Source organism: Tamandua tetradactyla, chromosome 3, assembly GCF_023851605.1.
Source record: "Tamandua tetradactyla isolate mTamTet1 chromosome 3, mTamTet1.pri, whole genome shotgun sequence".
Classification (NCBI taxonomy): Eukaryota; Metazoa; Chordata; class Mammalia; order Pilosa; family Myrmecophagidae; genus Tamandua; species Tamandua tetradactyla.
Genome location: NC_135329.1, coordinates 188,358,937 through 188,381,300, shown reverse-complemented (window position 1 = coordinate 188,381,300; position 22,364 = coordinate 188,358,937). Strand labels below are relative to the sequence as shown.

The 22,364-nt window shown below is 32.1% G+C and overlaps 1 protein-coding gene across 23 annotated transcripts in view; it reads left to right on the top strand.

Moving 5' to 3' along the window:
* The window catches only part of IKZF2 (IKAROS family zinc finger 2), a 154,922-nt gene that overhangs the window by 82,415 nt on the left and 50,143 nt on the right, over positions 1-22,364 (top strand). For 19 of the 23 annotated variants that reach the window (XM_077155006.1, XM_077155010.1, XM_077154995.1 and 16 more), the window contains one exon: positions 16,257-16,523. In XM_077155006.1, coding sequence (XP_077011121.1) covers positions 16,257-16,523 — 267 coding nt within the window. The remainder of the gene's footprint in view (positions 1-16,256; positions 16,524-22,364) is intronic. The other 4 variants (XM_077155019.1, XM_077155018.1, XM_077155014.1 and 1 more) reach the window with 1 other exon arrangement.

Below are 22,364 nucleotides of genomic sequence, written 5' to 3'. Positions count from 1 at the left end.
TAGGTTTTGTTCAGATTGGTGGTCCGCTTTCATGATGAAAAACTAAATGAGGTATTATTGCTTATAGTTACAGTGAAGGCAATCTAGAATTATTAGTGAGAACTGCTGACTGATTCATGTATGATTTCAACTATAAATACTGGCTCTCCTGTCTCCTTCTTTTTCTTCCTCTCAAACTCAGTACATTTGGTCACAAAGACCTGTGTTCCCCTAGCACAGTGTACTGTCCCTTGTCAGAGAACTGTCAACGTTGTGGGAGTAGTCTGCATCCCCAGCTGGGCTGTAAGCATCCCTGTCTTCTTCACTCCTGTATCTCCAACGCTTAGCACAGTGTCTAGTCTATAGTGTGCACGCTATAATTATTCAGTGAATGAATGGATTTATTTATCTGTTTTTACGTTATAGGGATGGTATGAATGGGGCATCAGGAAAGCTGGCGAATGCCCTGATCCTGGAGTACAACCTAACATCTTCCCATGTGTTAATAGATTTAAGCAGTGTCAAGAATTTTAATACATAAAGAAAGAAACTAAGTTGCCTGTCTAAACAGTCTAAAAAGCTGTTTATCAGGATCCTCGGTGGTGATTTGTTTTTCCTTTGTTAGTTGAAATATACCATTTAAACCTTACTTGATCTTTATCCAACTCTTTCTTAATGTAATTCTCTTTCCCATAGTTAAGTTGAATGCTTTCCATATTAAATGAAAAACTCCATCAGGACTTTATTTTATTCCCATTAACCTTGTAAATCTTTAGTTCTGGTGTCAGCTGGAAGTTTAGAACCTCCAGAGTTTGGGAACTTAATTCAAATTTTGGAGAAGTAATTTTTTCTCTCTAAGTATAAAAGTTGAGCCAAACATTTGAAAATAAATTTAATCTTGAAATGCACAGAAGTAGTAGAATTTTCTGGACATGTTTTTAAAAATACTTCACAATTAAATGAAAACAATCTTGCCATTAGGTTAAATTTAGTCATACAGCAGTTTTAAACTATTTGGAAATAACCCTATGAGGAAGAAAAGAAAATTAATTCAAATGATAGTGTCAGATCAAGAAAGAAAAAAGAAATAACTTGCTCCTGCTAGGCAGATATTGTTCACTTTGTTCAGGTGGCAGCTTTTGTGGTTTGTTTTCATTTCAGCTTGTCCCAGAAGGTGCTGTTACAGTGTGAAGGTGTTAAGCAGTGTAGTAATGGAACAAGAGATAAAATGGAAGGCTTATAAAACGTCTTATCATTTGTTTTTTCTTGGAGAAACCTAGCTTGAATTTCTGAGTGGTCAGCTTGACATTTTAGAGCAGTGAGATATTGTGTCATTATTTCTAGAAGACTACGGTAGTTAGAGGAAAAAAGATTTAAAGTTCATTGCAGTAATTGCTGACAGCTTCTGCAGAATGAGAGGTACTTTTAGTTAGCATGTGCTACCTTGGAAAAAGGCAGCCTACTAGCAAGGTTGAAGGGGACAGTGAACTTTGTAAGAAGGATGAGAGGGCACAGATGTAGACGTGAGCATTCTTATGCCCTGAAATAATTTCATTTATTTTGAAGGCGTTAAAAAAGTAAAATGACTTTTAATGGTTGTTTGTGTGTTGATGGACTTTAAGCAAGGAACAGTCTAGGTTTCTGAAATTGACACTTTGTGTATTTTCAGTAAGTAAAAATGCAAGACCTGGTGGCCCGGTGCATGATAGCTCGTATTACTGGTCTTGGAACAATCTACATGAAGTGCTGAGGTGAACCCACCTGTACAGCACTCCCCTCCCTGGAAACCTGCAATTTGCCTCTTAGTCCCAAATGGGGAGGAAACTTGCAAACTGCCGCAAGCCGTACTTAATGGTAGGGTTTACATCCTGACAGGGACTGAGGAGAAAAAGGAAAAATTCAGACGAGCCTGCATAAGATTATTTGAATCAAAGAGTTTATGATTGTATGAAGGTTGTAGAACTGTTTTTTTTTCTTTTATTCATTAAGTTTTGAATATATTGCATTTGTTTGGCTGCTTTTCCCTCCAGGAGACCAGCCAGTATTCAACTGAAGGGAACACATGGGGGGATGGCACACTATTCAGATTTCACTATTTTCTGCTTAAGTAGCTAATATTTATTGTTAATAAATAACATCTTGCATGTATATCACGTAGATTTCACACATACTATACATATGTTTAAGTGTACGTTCACATTTAAACATGCTTTTACTGTGACCTTTAGAAACTCATTAAGACATAGATATAGGAATGCTGTTTTTAAGCTGGTGGTTTTACATATATGATCTAAAAGTTAGATCTTTTTCTGAACATCAAACCTAGGAACAGATTCTGTGTAAATAAATTGATATCGCGGTGTCAAGTGGCTAAAAATAATTACCAATTACATAAAGTGTTATTTACATGAAGTTTCAAGCATAATCTGGATGTGTCCATGAATCATACCAGAGACTGCAGGGACCTCAGGAACCTTCACCTCAGGCAGGTAGACTTTTAATTATTTTATCTGCACAGATAAATAGCATTACCTCCATTTCAGAGATGGAATCCAAGGGTCCTGAAAGTAATTTACTGAATTACAGTGGACATAGATGAGATCCTCAGAACTAAATCAGAAAGTGATAGAAGAAGAAATAAAAACCCAGTTTGTATAACTTTTAATCTACTTGTATCTGTCCAGAAAGCACCAAGTTATTTTCGAAAGAAATATTTGTTAAATAGATAAGGAACTCTCTCATATCTGTAAATGTAATTAATTACTTACCTTTACAAGCGCTTTTAAAAAGCCATTTTTATGCCTTTTAACTATGTGGACCATGTCTATTTAATTTTCTTTCTATGATAATAAAATTATGTCATCAATCTAGTTTTGATTCATATACTTTAGTTATGAGCTTTAGAAAGCTAGCTAAAGAATGGCCTGGAAAGGGAGACAGATAAGTCATTGAATAATTGAAACTTCAGTTCACAAATAGATGAATGATGAGTTTAAAGTTACTACTGACTGTTCAGAAGTAATGTTTTAGAAAGAATGATTTTAGGAGAGTATTTCTTGATTATTTTTGTCCTATATATTGAACTGAATTTATATAGTACTTGCATATTCTGGGGCCTATAGAGATATTTTATTTCCCATCACATTATTTTACAGTGCATATTTTCCTATATATAAAAAAAATTAAATACACATATATATTTACGCATATAAATCTCACTTTAGTATAAATAAATATTACCTTATTAATAAACACAAATAAACACTTTTATAGAAGCTTTTTGTGGGATGATTAATATGTTTATGTTGATAGTGTGTTTTGTTTTTGCAATTCTTTTTTTTTATTGTTCAGTATATATCATGTTTCCAAAAACATGTTTTAGTTTTAAATCATTACTCTGGATTGTTGCTCTCAAGTGAACAATTGTGCGTAAAGAACACTAGTAAAATCATTTATTTGGCATGAATTTACATATAATCAACAAAAAGATAAAATTAATAACTCTTCCAATTTATTTTCTTTGCACTATCTCTTTCTTAAGCTGCTTGTGAAACCACATGCATGGCTTTCTATTGAACTTGAAACAACATTAAAAATAAAAATTTGGAAATATTTTCTTAATAAGAACTATTGATGCATAATTTTTTAGAATTTCAATTTGTTTATTTAAACTCTTAATATAGTATCAATATCCAATCTTTTTCTAATGTTTGCAAAAATCATACGGAATCTGAAACAGTCGTCAAGTATTTGCTCCTGAATTTATCCTTTACCTGTATTTTATTATTATTTTTAAAATTTAATTAAATTAATTAATTATTTTTTGCATCAGGAATTGAACCCGGTTCTCCAGCATGGCAGGCGAGAACTCTGCCTGCTGAGCCACCATGGCCCGCTCTACTTGTATTTTAAATACCTAAACAACCTCTAATATGTCTAGTCATTTGGCTTAATCTTCCTTCTTGGGCAAGCATATTACTTTTTCCCTAAGTGTATATATTTGTGCTTAATGATTTGGTCCAAAGGCTGAAGATACCTATTTAGTAAAAGAAATTTCTGCCTTCACTCTTGGCTCTATATTAATAAGTTGGCTCCATTAATAAAAATGACTACTTTTTACCTTTCCCCTGTGTTTTCCCATTTTAAGCTCAGTAAATCTCCATTCCTTCGACTATATATAATACCTAAGATTTTGGCATGCCTAATAAGGTAGTGAGGAAACAAAATATTGTTTCTAAGAGTTTGAAATAAAACTCTTTGGTATCTCATAGTTTAGGGATCATTATACTTTACAGATCTCTCATGTATATTATTCAATTCAGAATTCTACCATGAAAAAAAAAACTCTACCGTGTTTCTTTAAGTCCAAGTCTTCTAATTCCTGCTCCCATAGTCTTTACAGTGTACACGTGACTGCTTTTCTAAGGCAGGCTTTTCCTAAACAGTAACCCAAGATAGCGGTCAGCTATTAATTTCCCCAAGAAAGCATTCTTAATGTCTCCATTTGAATAAGTTTAGAAGAGTCCTGTTATCAAAACTGTAAGAGCTGTCACCATTAGTTTTGAAATAATCAAATTGTTTTAGCAGTGGCATTTGGTATGGTGCTTATGTATCATAAAGCCAGAAAGCAAGCCCCATATATGCTACATAATGGTGCCTGGTACAAAGCAGTTGCTCAGTTAGTGCACTTGAATGGATGAATGAATGAATTCTTAGGAGTTCCATCCTTTACACTTTGGTTGTTGAAACACAAGTTTGCTACTAATTTGACAGCACTTGTCTTTTGAAATTACTGCCACTCAAGCATTAAATTCTCTTACTTCCTACTCTATTTTAAACTCTTTTTGATTTTAGAACATCTTCAATTTATATGTTACCTGATGAATGTCTGTTGTCCCAGAAAAAGAGGTGTGCTTGGTGTCACTCAAACCCAACATGCACTCAAGCCTTTTTCTGTTATGGCTTATTCCTCATTTGCAGTGCCATTCATTTTTTTACTTTATATCAATCTCATCCAACTGGTAAGTACTGTCTTAAATGCCACTTGCTTCATGAAACCTTTTGTATTTTCCTTAACCTGTAGTAAACATACCCTCCAGTTATATTTGTTTGTTCTATATTTTAAGAAATTATTTCATATGGTAGATGTATTAATAAGTCAAATTGTTCTAAGGGTACTGTATATATACAATCTTATTTAATAATCAGGACAACCCTGTGAGGCAAGTTTTATCATTATTTTGATTTTATAGATGAGGAAATTAAGACAGAGAAGTTTTTGAAGTTTGTATGGCTAATAAGTAAAAGAACTGGCCATAAAACCCCAAGGCATTGAATCAAGATCTCATACTCTTAACAAAGAGGCAGTGCTGCTTGCTCTAAATGACTGCCTGCTTTCCCAATCTTATGATTCTTATGTAGAGGATATTATCCCCACTCTACACAGGAGAAACAGGAATTTTTAGGTGACTTCTTAAAGTTTACATGTGTAAGCTAAGCCAGTGTTTCCATTATTCACCCAGTACCACATATGTTGATTTATTATTGTTTACCTTTAAAGTATGCCTAACCACACTGCTCACTCCTTAGAGGTAAGAAACTAAGAATGAGCATTGTAAAAGTTAGTATTTGCTGCTTCTACATTGTGGAAAATACATATTCGGTACTAATCAGTTAAAATTTGCCACTGATCTGTTAAAATTTGCTCCGTGGTTGTCCAAATGCATTTTCCCTAACTATCACTACAAGTTCTCTCTTCTTTGTTACTACGTGATGCACTTCATTGGATATCCATTTTCTAACTGACCAATCCTGCATCTGAGACCAAACTTTTACTCCAGTTATTTAATTCAGATAAATAGTGAAGTATTTAGGGAGGAACACCAGGGAAAGAACTTCTGTCACCTTGATCTCAGTATGTATGACCCAGGTTTCAGGAACAAAGAATACTTGAATCCAGGGAAAGGGATGCTGTTGAGTTTCCTGTCACTTCACTTCAGAGACTCAGTAAAGCTGCATGTCTTTGGCCCTTCCCTCTGTTACTGCTGCCCCTGTAAGAGAAAACCTAATCTCTCTCTCTTTAGCATGCCAGCAGTACTGCCTTCTAACCTGGTTTAAGAGTCCTCTGTGACCTCTGGCAACCCTATGATGGGGGTGGGAGATGGAAGGTTCCTTCAAGAATATGGCTTCGGGAACATGGTTACCCAGCTGTATTTCATAGTAATTATTTTATTTCTTACAGTAGTTTGGATAATAATTTTCTATTCCCCTTATTAAAGAGATGATTTTACAATGTAATTTGCTTCACAAACCTCCCACAGTTATGTTAAGCAGATGGTTGCCAAACACGAGTTCAAAGTAGATTACTCTTATAGGAAACAAAATCCGTGCTCAGAAAATCTGGCACCATAACCTGGTCTTCTTCCAAAACAGACTCTCAGACATATTTCTCTTTACCCAAAACTGGCAAAGTACTCCACCTATATTAGACAAGCAGTAAAAAAAGTCAGGTGGCACATATTGATTCGAAGTTATTATCCTTTAATATACTGATATACCTTGTTTTCTCTACTGATACCTCCTTTGCTTTGGGTGGCATAGTGGAAATAGCAAGAATTTGATGATCAGTTAGTTCTGGGTTCCAGGCTCAGCTCTGACTCTGTATAGCTGTGTGAGCTTACACATGTTACTTCATGTTCTGAGCTTCAGTTTCTTCTGTAAAATAAGGATAGCAATTATTTGTGCTTCACAAGGAGGTTGTCATGAGTCGATCATGACATCCTATCACACTGTAGTCCTCTATTAAATACTGCTTTGATATTGATGATATTTTGTGATTAAACTCTAACTATGTGTAGATTTTAATCTGACCTGTTACCTGTGGTTAATTTATGCACAGTCTGAATAATATAAAAAGAAAAGTATAGTAGATATCAACCACAATAGTTCAACAAATATATTTTGAATTCTTGATGTATGTAAGGATAAGATGACTATTTTCAACCATGAATAAAGTTAGTGTTTCTCTTCAAAGATCTTACACTATAGGCAATTTAGAGTTAAGGCATTTGTTCTAATGAAATTACTGTATTGTAAGGTGATATCGGTTTCATAGAAGTAGAAACTATTGCTCAGGAAACACTTCATGAAAAAAGGCAGCAGATAAATGCCCCTTGAAGGGTATCCAAATTTTAATAGAGCTAAGGTAAAATTTCCAGAAAATGATAACAGGAGCCAGGACTAAAAAAGTAGAGAAGTAAAGGATGTAATCCAGGAAGAGTGAGAAGAGCAGTTTGACTGGAAAGGGAATGAATAATTATGGGAATAGTAGGACATATGGCCAAAGGATATGGTGGGGCTGTGCTGTGGAAGTCCTTAAATACCACACTGATACCTTTGTTTTTAATTTTTAAGAGTGAGAAGTCATTGATGAATTTTAGGAGAGTAATATGAGCTCTGCTTTAGGGGAGATTAATCTAAAAACTGAATATCAGGGAAATTGGGGAAGTTAAGATATCGCAGAAAAGTGGGGTATGTAGAGAAGAGAAGTTAGAAAGCTGTTGAGATTGTTCCTGGTGGGAGGTCATGGGGATTTGAAAGAACTTCTCTGTTGCCCACAAAGACACACAAATGTTGGATCTGTAGGACTTGCTAAATGAAATAATTTGTTTAAAAGAGGGATAAATAGGTAAGTTGTTGTTTACCTTTGGCATTTCTGTGTTGTTTAACCTAGGCTTATTTTCTCCATTCTCATGAATCCGTTTTCTGCCATAAAACAGAGGCTACATCCTTGGCCTACAATGGTACTAAAGATGTAGGGTTTGGTGAAGGGCATGCTATATGAAATTTCAGGCATTGTAGGAGACCTTCAAGGTGTCAGGTGTTTTGCCCTCTGTTTTACATTTACAAAGGCTTTATTTTACATCAATAACTGACAGAAGGCTGTCAAAACATGACTGACTACCAAGAAAATTATAAAATGCCATTTTCTATAAACTGTTGGTTTAGAGATGAAAATTGTTAATTTTGACTTATTCCTTGAATTCCTACTCTTGCCTCCCACTGATGATCATAGTATGACAAGCAATATAGGAGTTAATGAGAAAGGGGTTGAATATTGACAGATCCTTCAGGAACTCGGTGTTTTTCTTGGAACTCCCTTTACCTTAAAACCAAAGCATGTTATAAAATTAGGAAGTAGTTCTTTTGAGTGAGTGTGTGCAATTCAGACTTGATGAGATGTATAAATTCAGTTAGTACACTTTATGGAAACTTAAGTTACCTTTATCTTAACTGACTTTTCTGGATTTGAATTCCTGGTTTCCTCTTTAACTGACAGATGTAGTTCTATAACAATTGGAAGATCCATTTACCCATGACTGATTTGTGCCCTAAATCTAATACTAATATCAACTATTGTTTAATTAGAAAGCCAGTATCATGTCATAAAACAAACAAACAAAATGCCCAGGCCATGAGAGTCAGAATATCTTGATTTGAGAACACGCTCACATTTACTAACTTTATATCCTTGGGAAAGTCAATAACATGTCTCAATTTATGTGTCTGTGGCTGCCCTCTCTACGATTCACAGTTGTTTTGAGTATCAAATGAGAAAGGATATCTGAGCATTTTATAAATCATGATGATCTATAAAAATGATCTTAAATCTTAGAACCCCCTGAGTCCTCAAGAGATTATTTTACCTAGCTGCTGTCTTCAGGAACATCAAGTGTTATTTCCTTTAAATTTCAAATGATGTAGCTGGCTTAGTCAAAATAAATTTCCCAAAGTCCCACTAGTTAAGTGGCAGAGAGGGAGGTAAAGACCCTGGTTTCCCGTCTTCATTTGGAGTGTTGCTTTCTACTGTCCTCATCTTGGAATAATAGCAGTTTTTCAGAAATCAGTATTATCTTGGTCTGGAGTTACTACAGTGTGTTTAAGAATTATCTAACTATATTGGAGAGAAAACACAGAATGGGGATGAAACAAGAAAATGAGGAAAAGTGATATACAGACTTAGAATGCTATCCACTAATGGCTTAGCTGCAGTTCACTGATACCAGTGTCTGGACTTGTCTGATCATTTCTAAAAGGAATACTTTAAAGGTTGCTGTGAGGGAGTGGTTTTGCAAGACTTACCCATTTATTTATCCATAGTTAATAGAAATGAAGATTTTATACTGGGTGAAATTTTGTTGATGAAGTAAAAAATATTATTATACATATATTAAAACAATTTTGTTATGATAATTTTACTTTAATTGTTTAGACTGTTGGTAAGTTCTTAGCAAGTAATTCTGTTTTACTTCAGTTTTGAAAGCAATTTGTTTTATTAATTCATTATTTAAACAGCTGCTGGTCTGTTAACATAGATGTACTCATGTTTGGTGTTTCTGTTTCCAAAGTTTAAATGAGACAGTTCCAAAGTTTAAATGAGAGAGCAGAATCAACTTCAACAGGTTAATAGATAGACATATTGATTCAATTAATGTGTATAATGCTATTTCAAGTATCTGACATAGCCTGGGAGAAATTGATGCTTGTAAGTTAGAATAACCCTTAAGTGTCCTCTTGAATTCTCACACAACAGGAACCAAATATTTGAAAGTCCACTTACTTATCACACCTGAATGATTTTTTCCCAATTATGTAAAGAATGGTATTTTAGCTATCTTTTATTCAGCACTGTGAATAACATAATTCTTTAATTTCCATAATATTTATGTCCTTAAAAAATTTAAAAATATATAATTTGGAAATTAAACAGAAATAAATCAGTAACTTGATAGTAATTAACTAGAAAGTCCAGCTTATATAGCATTAAGATCAATACATATTGTATCCTTATAAATGGAACTAATTAATCATAATCTCTTTTCATTATTTTCTTGGCTAAGAAACTTAAATAATCAGTTCATGGTTTAGTAGAATTGGGTCATATTAATTCAAAACTAATTTCAAAATTAACTGAATATATTCCATAGTATATATGAAACAATCTTTTCCCAAAAACTATAAAAATTGAAAATTTCATATTATTCCAGGTACTGAAAATTGCCTGATCTTGTAAATCATTTACTATTTTATATACGTGGGTGACTTGGTGAAGTTATGGAGTAAAAAAATAGTAAATTAGAATGGCCAATTTCCCCTCCCCCCCAAAGAAAGCTACATTATTTATTGTTCAGTTCAACAAATTTATTATGTAACCGAATTTTATCAATGTATTAGTAAAATATTTCATGGACACTTAAGCTCATGAACTCTTTCATGACCAATTTCTGAGAACATGCTATCCTGCTAATATGGATTTCTTATATAAGTCAATAATAATATTCTTCAGCTTTTAGTATTAAACTTTTGAAATCATTTTTAATACAGTGAGGCAAACACCAGGAACCTTGTATGCTGTTTCAGTGAGTTTTAGAGAATTCCGATTTTGCCCTTGTTAGTATTGGTTGAGGTATATGAGGTGTATGAGTGTGAGGTCTGTGAGTATATGTGTTCACATTGTACGTTTTATTTTCATTTCATTTATTAAAGAGTATACATTTAGATTTTAAATCGTCCTTTTTTTATTTGAAAATACGGGAATCCGGCAAAGAAAATTTCTGTTATTGCAAAGACTGAGTTAATATAATTTGCTTTTTTACAACTTCATAAAATACCATACTTATGTTCCATCCAATTTTAGGTTCTAGGATTTTATTTACAGTAAGTAATCTATACTTGTTTACTTGTGTAGACACCACTATTTGGTTATTTCTTTACTTAATGCCATATTAGTGAAATAAAGGCCAGGTTAGTGTAACTTCATCTGTTTGCTATTATGTATCCTGAAACAATTAAATCATGACAGCTTCTGAGTGTAGAGAACCCAGTATGGTTACTGAAGAAACTTTTATAATTGAAAGTCTTTGGTTTGGGAGCACTTACAATGAGAATTCCTGGAGAAGTCTCTTTGCTTCTCAGAGCATTGGTATATCTCTTATAAATGAAGATGCTTAAACTACATGTTTTTATAGGGTCTCTATGCCTAAATTCTAATATTCATGATCAGGATTTTGAAAGAATAAGGAGGAAAAAAGCTTGAATTCATAAGCATGTTTGCATTTTGAAGAAAAATTTTGTATAACTATATGTGTGGAACTTTTATTCCTAAATTATATTCAAAGCTTTTTTATATAAAATTAATCATAATTATCTTTTCTGTTCTTACTGTCTTTTTAATATTTTCACAAACCTGAGCCTACAAAAGAAAATTAATAGTTATAGGTTCTAAATAGACGTGCCATTAACAAACTTTCTTAAGAACAAGAAACATCTTTACCACCAATTACTGATTGACTATGTACAGAATAACTTTTTCTTGATTTTTAATGCTTTAAAACTTAACTTCTCCTTTGTTTTAAAATGTAATTCAATTATGGGGCAGGCCATGGTGGCTCAACAGGCAGAGTTCTCGCCTGCCATGCTGGAGAGCCTGGTTCGATTCCAGGTACCTGCCCATGTAAAAAAAAAAAAAAAGGTATAATTCACTTATGACTACAATAGATACTTATGTTACTTATATTAAACTTATACATGCATAAATATATTAAACATCTTTATTTTATTCATTGAAAATATTTTAAAAATCTATATCATCTAGTTATTAGTGCCTGCAATATTGGATGACAAATAAATTGATGAATTAAAATCTTATTTAACCTCTCCTTTTTGTTTCAAATAATTGACTAAATATTGCATTCAATGAACCGTTATCATTTGTCAGTATATAGTGTGTGTAAATTCCCATAGTTTTGCCGGAATTTTACAACTTGCATTTTCTATCAGTGAAACAAAGTTTGATAAATAATTGTGATGTTGAGATTTGTAGTAGCAACATCTCATTACACTCAAACTATCAAATTCTCATCTTTATAGAAAATAGCTCATTTATGACAATATCTTCCTATTATCAAATTGCAAAATAAATTCCATACATTGAATAGAAAAATCTAATTTCAAAGATTTGGAAACTAAAGCATTTTGAATATCATTGCACAATGATTAATAGTTATAACAGCTTTATTTATTAATGCTATAAATAACTATAATATATTCTTATTAGCATGTAAAATTGTAATTTAGAGTATACTTAAGGTTGCTAAACACTTCAGTTTCATTGTTAATGAAAATTTTAAAAGATTAGATATACTGCATTAATTAGAAATATCTTAAATAGTGGGAAAAAAAACAATGGGAGAAATTATTTTCTATTCTTTGAATAGGGAAAAGTTTTCTATTTAGCAGTTAAAATTCATGGTGCCTGCCCATGCAAGGAAAAAAGGAAAATTCAAAAATGACTTTGTTTAATTAATTGTTTTGTCTTAAGAATTTCAACCTAATTTTAGTGAAATGGATTAAAATTAATTTAATTAAATGGGATTATGTTTGTACATAGGCAACAATATATATGAAAATTTAATCTATAATTTTTGTATATGAAAATGTGTTGCATTTTATTGATTTATTATATTGTTACAGCAATAGTTGAGGCAATTGATATAAGATAAACATGTTATTCCTTAGAATAAAGTATTGCTAGATAAAAGATTACACCAACTTTATCAATTCATCTGTGTTTAAGTTTTATCAAATGTATACAAATTCTTTAATTCATTTCAAGTGTTACTCCTGGGGATAGAGAGTTCTAACTATATTTGTAATTGCTGATGATATTGAAAATTACTGTTTACCCATTTTTGATATTATGCTTTGATGTCCCCATTCTAATTTTCTCACTAGTGAGAAGATAAACATCAAGTCGTACTCATCCTAATACTGTGGTATTTTGAAATTTAAAAGAACTCATAGTTTCAACTTCAGCTAAAAACTACTGTTTTAGGTATCTGTGTTTTCAGTTCCTGAAATAGAATTCTGATAGACTTAAGGTTTATCAAATGTAGCTTATTCGATATTGATTAGTTCAGGAAAATAAACGATGACATAGCTATGAAGTTTCTAGTCATGTGGACATCACTTAGAATAAATATGTGGACAATTTGCTCACAAGTTAGTATAAACTCAAGCTGAAGTTATTTTTTCTTTCTTCTTAATTTTTCATTAAAATGAGAATTATGAATGAACTAGGGTACTATGTAGGATAACTAATAGTGTTTGAATTGATTAGAAAAGTCTTTTATACCAGAAAAAATGCTGTGGAAGAATTGCTTGAAGTATCAGAAAAGCTATTGAAGCAAGATACAAAACCCAGAAGCCATAATTTAAAAGTTTAAACAATTCAACTTTGAAAATTAGCATTTATACCAAAAAATACCCTAAAAAATAAACCAAAATATTTGCAAAACATGTTATAACAGAGATCTGATTTCTTTAGTATATAAAGGGCACTTAAAATCAATAAAAAAAAAAAAATACTGACAACCTAGAAGATAAATGGGCAAGGAAGTTTGATAAGTAGTTCTCATAAAATAGACCATTTAAGCATAGTAAAAAATGCTTAACTTCACTCATAATAAAAGATGCAGATTAAAAACTATGGTGCAATACCAATTTTACCTGTTAGTTTAACAGTTCTCACTGATATTATAAATAATATCTGTAATTGCAATAAACCATTCAAGTCTTAAATTTCCAACAATATTCTGGATTAATAAATTATAATACATCTATAAAATGAAATTTTACGCAGATATTAAAATGAATGATGGGTTTTTATATTCTAGCATATAAAATATTAAACAGTTAAAATGAAGAAAGCAAAATTCAGGTCAGGTAAATTGTACAATCTTATTTGTTTAAAAAGACTGTATATATATATATATATATATATATATACACACATACACACACACATGCACACATACATATGCATACACACACATATACACGTTTGTATACATATGTATATTCAGAATGCACACACGCATACATCTGAATTGGAAACCAGTAATATTGGTTGCTGTTGAGAAGACGACTGAGGCATTGTCATTCTTAGGTAGAAAAGAACTTAATTTCCAGTTTTACCCTTTATGTCATCTGTTTTTTTCCTTATGATCACGGGTTCTTTTAACCTGAACAACCGAAATTATCATGAAAATTTTTATTTAATATAGCATTTCAGTGTATACTACTTGATCATCTAAATATAGCATTTTTTTTTTTTGGCATGCTGAGAATACAAAGATGAACAAAACATTGTCCCTACTCTTCACAAAAATCAGTAAGGCATAAATAGGGTTAAACTTAATATAGGAGATACTCTATTAGAGATACAGAATACTGAGGGACCAGGAAGGATATATCTCTTTCATAGTTCTCAGAGGAGTTCATATACTATAAATCAATTGATCTTCACAATATCTTACAGAATAGATAGCACACAGTGTGTCTAGAGAAAAAGAATAGCTGTTCCTTTTTGAGAGTTTACTATGTTCCAGTTACTGTTCTAAGCACATTTCCTATGTATATTCATTTAATGCCCACATCAGCCCTATGAAGTGAGTGCCATTATTATTCCCATTTTATAGAAGACATGGAGAACTTAAATATCTCTCTGAAGCTGATGTTGCTTTTGATAAATGCTAGAACTAATATTCAAATCCAAGCGGTTTGGTTAGAGGATCTCTACTCTCAATAGTTAAACTGTTCTGCTCAAACTTTATTCAGTACTCTGAATTCATCGTCAATTTGCAAATGAAAGACATACGATTCAAATTTTAAATAATTAGTGTAAAGATTATACTGCTGGTAAATGTTAAAGCATGTACTAGAGTTAAGGTTTCCTGACTAAATCCAGTGATCTCATTGATTCATTCTGCCTCTAGTTAACTAGGCAGCTCCAAGCAGAGATCTGGGGAGCAGGAGAAGCCATTTTAATAGCACTACTTGCAGTGTTCAGTACTAATGACAAATCACAGAATGTGTGGTTTCTCTAAGAAAACAATTGCAGTGAAAAGAACTTACTTCCTTTTTGTGAAAATATTTCCTCTATTCAAGTAGTACCAAATAATTTATGTTTTTCTCAGTAACACTTACATGACTTCTTAAAAAATATTCAAGATCACTGGGTAAAAAAAAAAAAAAAAAGGATATTCATTTAAACCTTGCTTCTGCTTTGCAAAAAAAAAAAAAAAAAACTGTCAGAATCCAATATGAGGGCTGTGCTAACAAAATTCCAACTTTTCTGTGGGATGATCCAAAAACAGCAAACAGACGGCATTAAATTTCTTAACAGTCACAAGTGTGTGCATGTATGCTAAGCTGTTCCTGTCATTCACTGCTTTTTGGTGTGTGTAGATTAGAGTTAGAATTCTTTGATTTGTGGACTGTTTCATAAAATAGTTTCTTCATGTAGAAAAAAAGGTAGAATAACTTGAGAGCATGCAAGGTTTATGTACATGTATACAGCTCTAAACTGAATATATGTATTTGGTCTGATTTTAATGCATTTGCCTTGCCAGTGTGTTTTCATATATCTAAGATATTTGCAGGATTAAGTTCCCAAGTTAGTTTCTCTTACTCTGTTTAGAAGCAGGTTTACACAAGTACTGTGATATGAATGAGAGACTATGAAGTAAATATAATGATTGTTAAATTGAGAAGCCTGGTTCGTGAGCTAGCAATATCTGATCTTGTCTATTCCATGAACCTATCTCAGTTTCAGTGGCCTCCCTGGCAAACTGACGCGCCAATACCAGAATTGTTTAAAGACTTGCTTTAAAAGTATAGTGGGGGGCAGGCATTGGTGGCTCAGTGACAAAGTTCTTGCCTGCCATGCTGGAGATCCGAGTTCAGTTCCTGGTGCCTGCCCACGCGAGGAAAAAAAAAACAAAAACAAAAAACTGTATATAGGGGGTGCAAGGATAGTTCAGTGGTAGAATTCTCGCCTGCCATGCGGGAGACCCAGGTTCAATTACCGGCCTGTGTACTTCCAAAAAAAAAAAAAATCAACAAATAGTGCTGCAATAATGGGATAATTATATGGAAAAAGAATGAAAGGAAATGAATGATTTAAAGAAATACCTATGTGCAGAAATAAAGGGTCATTATGTTTACCTAGAGCTTTCTTGACAGAGCTTTACTTTCATGCCAAAGCCTCACTAAAATGCTCTATAGCAAAGTAGGTGTTCATATTGCATTTGGCAATGCACTAGATGCTACTTATATTATTTCTACCTATATTAATAGAATAGCAATGAATAGAAAATGTAGATGAGACTACAAATCATATATTTACAATTTATCATTTTCTTCTTTTTAAATTGCAGCAAATTCAGTAAAGCTAGAAATGCAGAGTGATGAAGAGTGTGACAGGAAAGCCCTGAGCCGTGAAGACGAGATCAGGGGCCATGATGAGGGTAGCAGCCTAGAAGAGCCCCTAATTGAGAGCAGCGAGGTGACTGACAACAGGAAAGTCCAGGAGCTTCAAGGCGAGGGAGGAATCCGGCTTCCGAATGGTAAACTGAAATGTGACGTCTGTGGCATGGTTTGCATTGGGCCCAATGTGCTTATGGTACATAAAAGGAGTCACACTGGTAAGCAGCTGAAAGAATAACCTGATGACTGCCTGTGACATCTGATGTTGATATTACCTGACATCTATTCTCTTTCCTTTCCATTCAGGGGTGGCAATGGTGAAACTACCTTTTCAGAATTCTGCTAGTATTGGATTGCTGAAAAGCAGAGAGTAGCCTGGGTCTTGACTTCCAGCCTTCAAATCTGAATAGCATATCAGAAAAGAAGTTTGGGATTCAGTTTCCACAGTTCTTAATATAGCAATAATATAATAAGGGTTCAAAAGGTATAGGAGAATTTCATTGTGTAACTTAATCTTTTTGTATTTCTAAACATACTTTACCATACCCATGGGCAGGTAACATAGTGTGGTAGCTGGGAGTTTTTAATTTTTAAATGGTACTCATGCATTTATATAAGGGTGAATAATTTTCACTTTATCTAGTTAAATTCTTAGAATACACTTTCCAATCAATCTTTGCCTGCCATTCTCTCTGTAGTTGGCAGAATTCCCTTTGTTTGGGGATTTACCATCTTCCTATAATTTTTTATTATAACTCCTGCAAGGAGATGTGTAAGGTGGAATGTGACAGCAGCAGTTGTACAGGTAGGGATGTGTAATTATGAAATGGCATGAAGAAAACCTTCAGATTAATTTAATATATACTTTTAGAATTTTGAGTAATGGAAAGTCCTTCATGAAAACTGAATGGAATGCTTATTTAAATCTAAGTCCTTTGTTAAAAATTTTTTTAAAAAGCAACAAAAATGAGGCTGTGGTAGAATTCATATGAAATTAGATTTAAAGGAAATGATAGATTTAACTATAATAGAAAACATATATGAAACAAAATCAACTAATACCTTCAGAGTTTTAAAATGAGATACTCCTTTGAAGGAGAGAAAAATCACAATAAAGAAATAGATTTTTTAAATTTACTTCTCAATAATCAACCATTTGTTAAGCATGAGAGATAAAATGTGATTCAAAGTCTTTTTAGTCCAAACCTCCCATTTTATACATGAAGAAATGGAGGCCCAAAACAGTCAAGTGATTTGTGCGTTGTCTCTTAGCTAGGTAAGGACATTGCTGAAGCTAGAATCAAGGCTTCCTGATGTCCAGGAATACACCAGTAATTTATGATGAGGCCTGACTGTAAAGTAAGGCTGATATTTTTAAAATTCTAGTGAGAAGTTACATGATAAAATCAGTGTTATAATAAAAGTAATCAGCATTTACTCTTATTCCAACCATATAGTCTGTTAACATTTTTGTTTTGTTTTGAAGTCCCATTGTACAAGTATGATGTTTTAAAGATATTTACATTTAATAGTGGCAGCTTTTTTTTCTAAAATTTTTAAAAATGTCTCATGGAAAATAAAGGTCGACTTGATAGTATGATATTTTATATAGAAAAAAGGAAAAGACTATAAAATGGGTCTACTTTTCTCCTGTGCTCATGAAGTAATTCTAATTGCAATTATGAAAGAAGAGTTCCAAAAAGTTTTAATAAATTCATTCTCTCAGTGGTTATATTGAGGAAGATACTCATTCAAATATGTAAATTCTCTCACCTAGTAAAATACAAACTAAAAATCAATCTAATGACTATTCAGTTGAAAAGTGTTAATATTAAGGCTGAAAATATAAAACATTTTTTGAAGATTTTAAATAAGCTTTTTGTATACTGAGTTAAGAAATTTCAAAGAGCCAGTGTACTCATTCTTGAAAATTTAGGTTAATCAATGTTGCACTAAATAGAGAGTTATTTTCCTGAGGATTGTTAGTTTATGAACATAGCAGTATTAAATACCTGCTCTGCACAATTTACTACTGTGGTGTATTTGAATTATTTCAATTTTGAAAATGATCCTGACATAGAAAATGTTTCTAAATAGTTATACAGATTTCCAGAAGTCCTATAAATACAGGATTCACTCAACTACAAAAGGCAAGGATGAACTAAACGGCCATTTAAAATACCCTTGTAACACTATGAGCGTTTGAGGGGCAAGGGGTAGTGGTGACATAAATGTTTATTGAGATATTGTGAAAATTATTCCATTTTTCTGATATCTGGGAGATTTGTGTTAGAGTTAATAGTTGTTCATTGATACATGCCATACAGTGGTGACTTTGAAATTTTGGCAATTTTGGCAATAATACTTTTTAATTAGCTATATTAACATGTATTTCTGATGACCTAGTTTATACATCTGAGTGGGTCATAACATTTTCAACTCCGTTTTAGAACTATTTGAGAACAGAAGGTCTATTTGTGCTTCTTTAATTTAAACTAGGTTGAAAAAATGTGGTCAAAATTTAGTCACTAACCAAATATACATTTGACTGTAGAGCTGCCTGCCCCCAATTATTTATTGCTTGTATAAAAACACTGTCTTAAATCCTTATTAAGCCTTTGGGAAACATATTTTGTGCATTTTTAGCTCATAGAATATCTAATATAAAATTAGTAGTGAAAAATGATATGCAACCACCCAATTTGTTACAACAACATGGAGTATCAGATCTAGTTCACTTCTTCTTCTTTCTCTTTCATATTCTACTAAAGTGCCAATTCTAGAGTTTCATTTAATGATTTGGTGTTTTTTCTTTGGTATTGCTACTTTAGTAGATAATCAGGTAATATTTACATCGGATACTCCAGGCACTCTTCATTGGGAATATAAGAAAAAATAAGTAGAGATAGTAAATCAATTCATGCACAAACATGATGGGACATTATAAATATAGAATATCCTTATTTTTGCCCCTCTTCAGGGCCGAGTACTCCCATCTTTGTAACGTTAAGTTTTCAGACCATCTTTTGAACATTGCTGCTTTGTGGAGCCATTCTCTTGCTCTAGAGGTGCTTGGGATTTTGCGTACTTATAGGTTGTTCCTTCTAGCACAGAAACGTCCTCTGCCTTTGACTCACCAAAACAAATTCATTCATATGCAGTTGCATTTCAATTGAATATTTAAAACATTAAAATATAACTTATTCCATAATAAGAATGATAGATTACCTCATGCTGTGAATAACTTAAAATTAATCATTGAGTAGATTGATAAATTTGGTTAAAAATGAAAACAAAGCAAATTTAGAATGGAAATGAAGGATAGCCAGTGGCCACACTTAGTTGTCATCCCTGATCCAGAGTTGTCAATTTAGACATTGTATCCTTCCACAGAAGGATTAGCTATCACAGAAACTATAACCTGTTTTGATTGTTTGAATTGGATTGCTCTATAATGTCACTCACATATTTAATGAATTTGTGAAGTTTTCCTGAAATTTATTTTGATTTGCATGTGAAGAACATTAATATTGTTTTTTTTTCCAGACAAGTTCTATTTAGACTCCAAAAAAACCCTTGTAAATCCATTCAGTTTAAAGAAAAAAACAACCAATTTATTAAAAAGAAATAATTGAGATGTGTAATTTGAAGTTGCATAGACAATTAGGTAGTTAATTGAATCTTTTCCTTAATTATCAGATAAATATGTATTTTTATTTATCTGTAAAGCATAGGCGAGGCAGTAACTCACAACATTTGGTTAAAAGGATTGCTGACATTTCTTCAGAGATGGTGTTTTGGGAACTTTTCTATTCACTTATTTTTATTTGTAGTTAAAAATATTTGGATATAACTCTTGTGTTTGGATTGGTTAATTCCTGAAATATAATTATGTATACTAAAAAAAAAAAATTCCTAAATTAGTCATGTTTTCATACACTGTTACTGAGGATTTCACTGTAATTCCAACTAAATTTAGTGTGTAACAACCACAAAATTATGGAGAGTTGTTGAAATCATAATAATCATTTTATATAGTCAAAACATTAATATTAAAAGTAGTTCAGCTGATTTCAAACCAAAATAAAGAAAGCCATAGAATTAGTTTCTGAAGTAAAAAATATTGATCAAAATTTATACAAAAAAGCCAATCAATACTTTCCAAAGACTTATATGGTTAAAATCACAGTGCAGTGTTGACAAAAATGCCCTTTTCTCTTATCAAAAAAGGGAGTGTGACTATTTGCTTCATCATGCCTATTTCTTTACTTCTTTACTTTTTTCTTTATGGGCATGGGAAGCATAATAGAAGCCTTCACATGAAGACTCATGTACCCCAGCAGCACAAAAACATTTCCTGGTAGACCTAGATGCCTTTTTATTTCATCTACTCCCATTGCAGGTAACATGTAAATTCAGAAGTAATTTCTTATTAAAAATATTTGAAAATGTCTAGAATAGTTTATAAAAATAAAGACTGAATTATCCTATCATTACTTTAATAAAAATTAGTTAGGTAATTGGCTATCTTGTGAATTTAAAAATGTTTTTATAAAGCATTAGCCTTATATTTTTTCTCCTTTATATTAGCATTACTATAAATAATGCTAATATATAAATTGACTCTCCAACTTAAGGATTTAAAATATTTCAACTCAAGATTATAGAAGGTTTTAAAAATGAAGTTATCATACCAACAGAGTATTTTCCAAAGTCAAACATGAATTCAGTTATTTTTTATTTACTTCATTTATAATTTAATTACTTCATTTTTTAAGATTTTACGTACTAATTTGTTAGTTGGCTGGGAAATCCTGTGTAGGTTCCAAAAGTAAAATAAAATAAAATATTTCTACTCTCTTTAAAAAGTTAATCTAAAGAAGGAGATGCCCTTTATTACTAATGATATGGGAGAAATGAGGAGTAGAAAATTCTGATTTTAAAGAGTTGTTGATTATTAGTCTATTAAAAATAATCAAGTTAATTTGTGTATGTGTGTGTGTATGATGAAAAAGATCTGCTAAATTAGATTTTTAACAAACTTCATTTTGTAAGACACCATGTAAGTGTTTTAGGTAAAGTATTTCCCTTTTAAACTGCATTTAGAGCTGAAATAAATTTTTATTTTATCAACCAATTTCAGCAAATTAAATAAGGTTAAACCTAAGGTAAATTTAACACGATGGATTTTTTCAATCTAAATCATTTTGAGGACTTAGTTCATTAGATCTCCATATTTCTTATGGAAAACCTGCACACATACACACACATGCAGCCTCACACATACAAATACACACACACACAGATTACGCATTTTCAGTTTGTACCTTATTTAGTTCAAAAATGAGAAAGTAGTATGGAATTTTAGATAGATCTGATCTAGCAAATTTTCACTCTCTTAAAGTTTTATAAATGCTAGAATGTCAGTGGTGTGCTGCCAGAAAGCGATAGCAGTTTACCTTCTTTATGTCTCCTGGTTTTCTTTAATAAACAGAAACATTGAGCTTTGCATTTATATCAAAGAACCAAAAAATATATATTGTTCACTGTTATTCTGAACATTTCAGTTAAAGATATATGAAATATGACAATTCAGTGTAAAATTTTTGAAAAAAATCTGAAACTATAATCATTGGGCTTCAAGTACCGAAATGAACCAGTTCAACCAAAAGGGAATTACTTTTTAATTTTATTTTTATTCTAAACATAGAGCTTTACTATGATGCATTTATTCTATTTATATATTAATTTATAATTTATTTCATGTCTGTCTTTAAAGATAGACAAACTTTTAAAAGTACTAATTTTTTCATTGTTTGATAATGTTAACACGTCGATCCTACTTGACAATTTTCCTGCTTCGTTGTCTCTGTGTCCTTATGTTTGGTAACACTAGTGACAGCCAATTGATGACAACAGACTGAAGTGATAATCCCAGTTTAAACAATGTTTTAGCAATGCCATTAACAGGAGAAAAGATCCCCATCAACAAATGTTTTTCATAACAGAAAGAGTATACAGGAAGATATCTGGATGAATAATTTTCTTTGAGTTTCCCC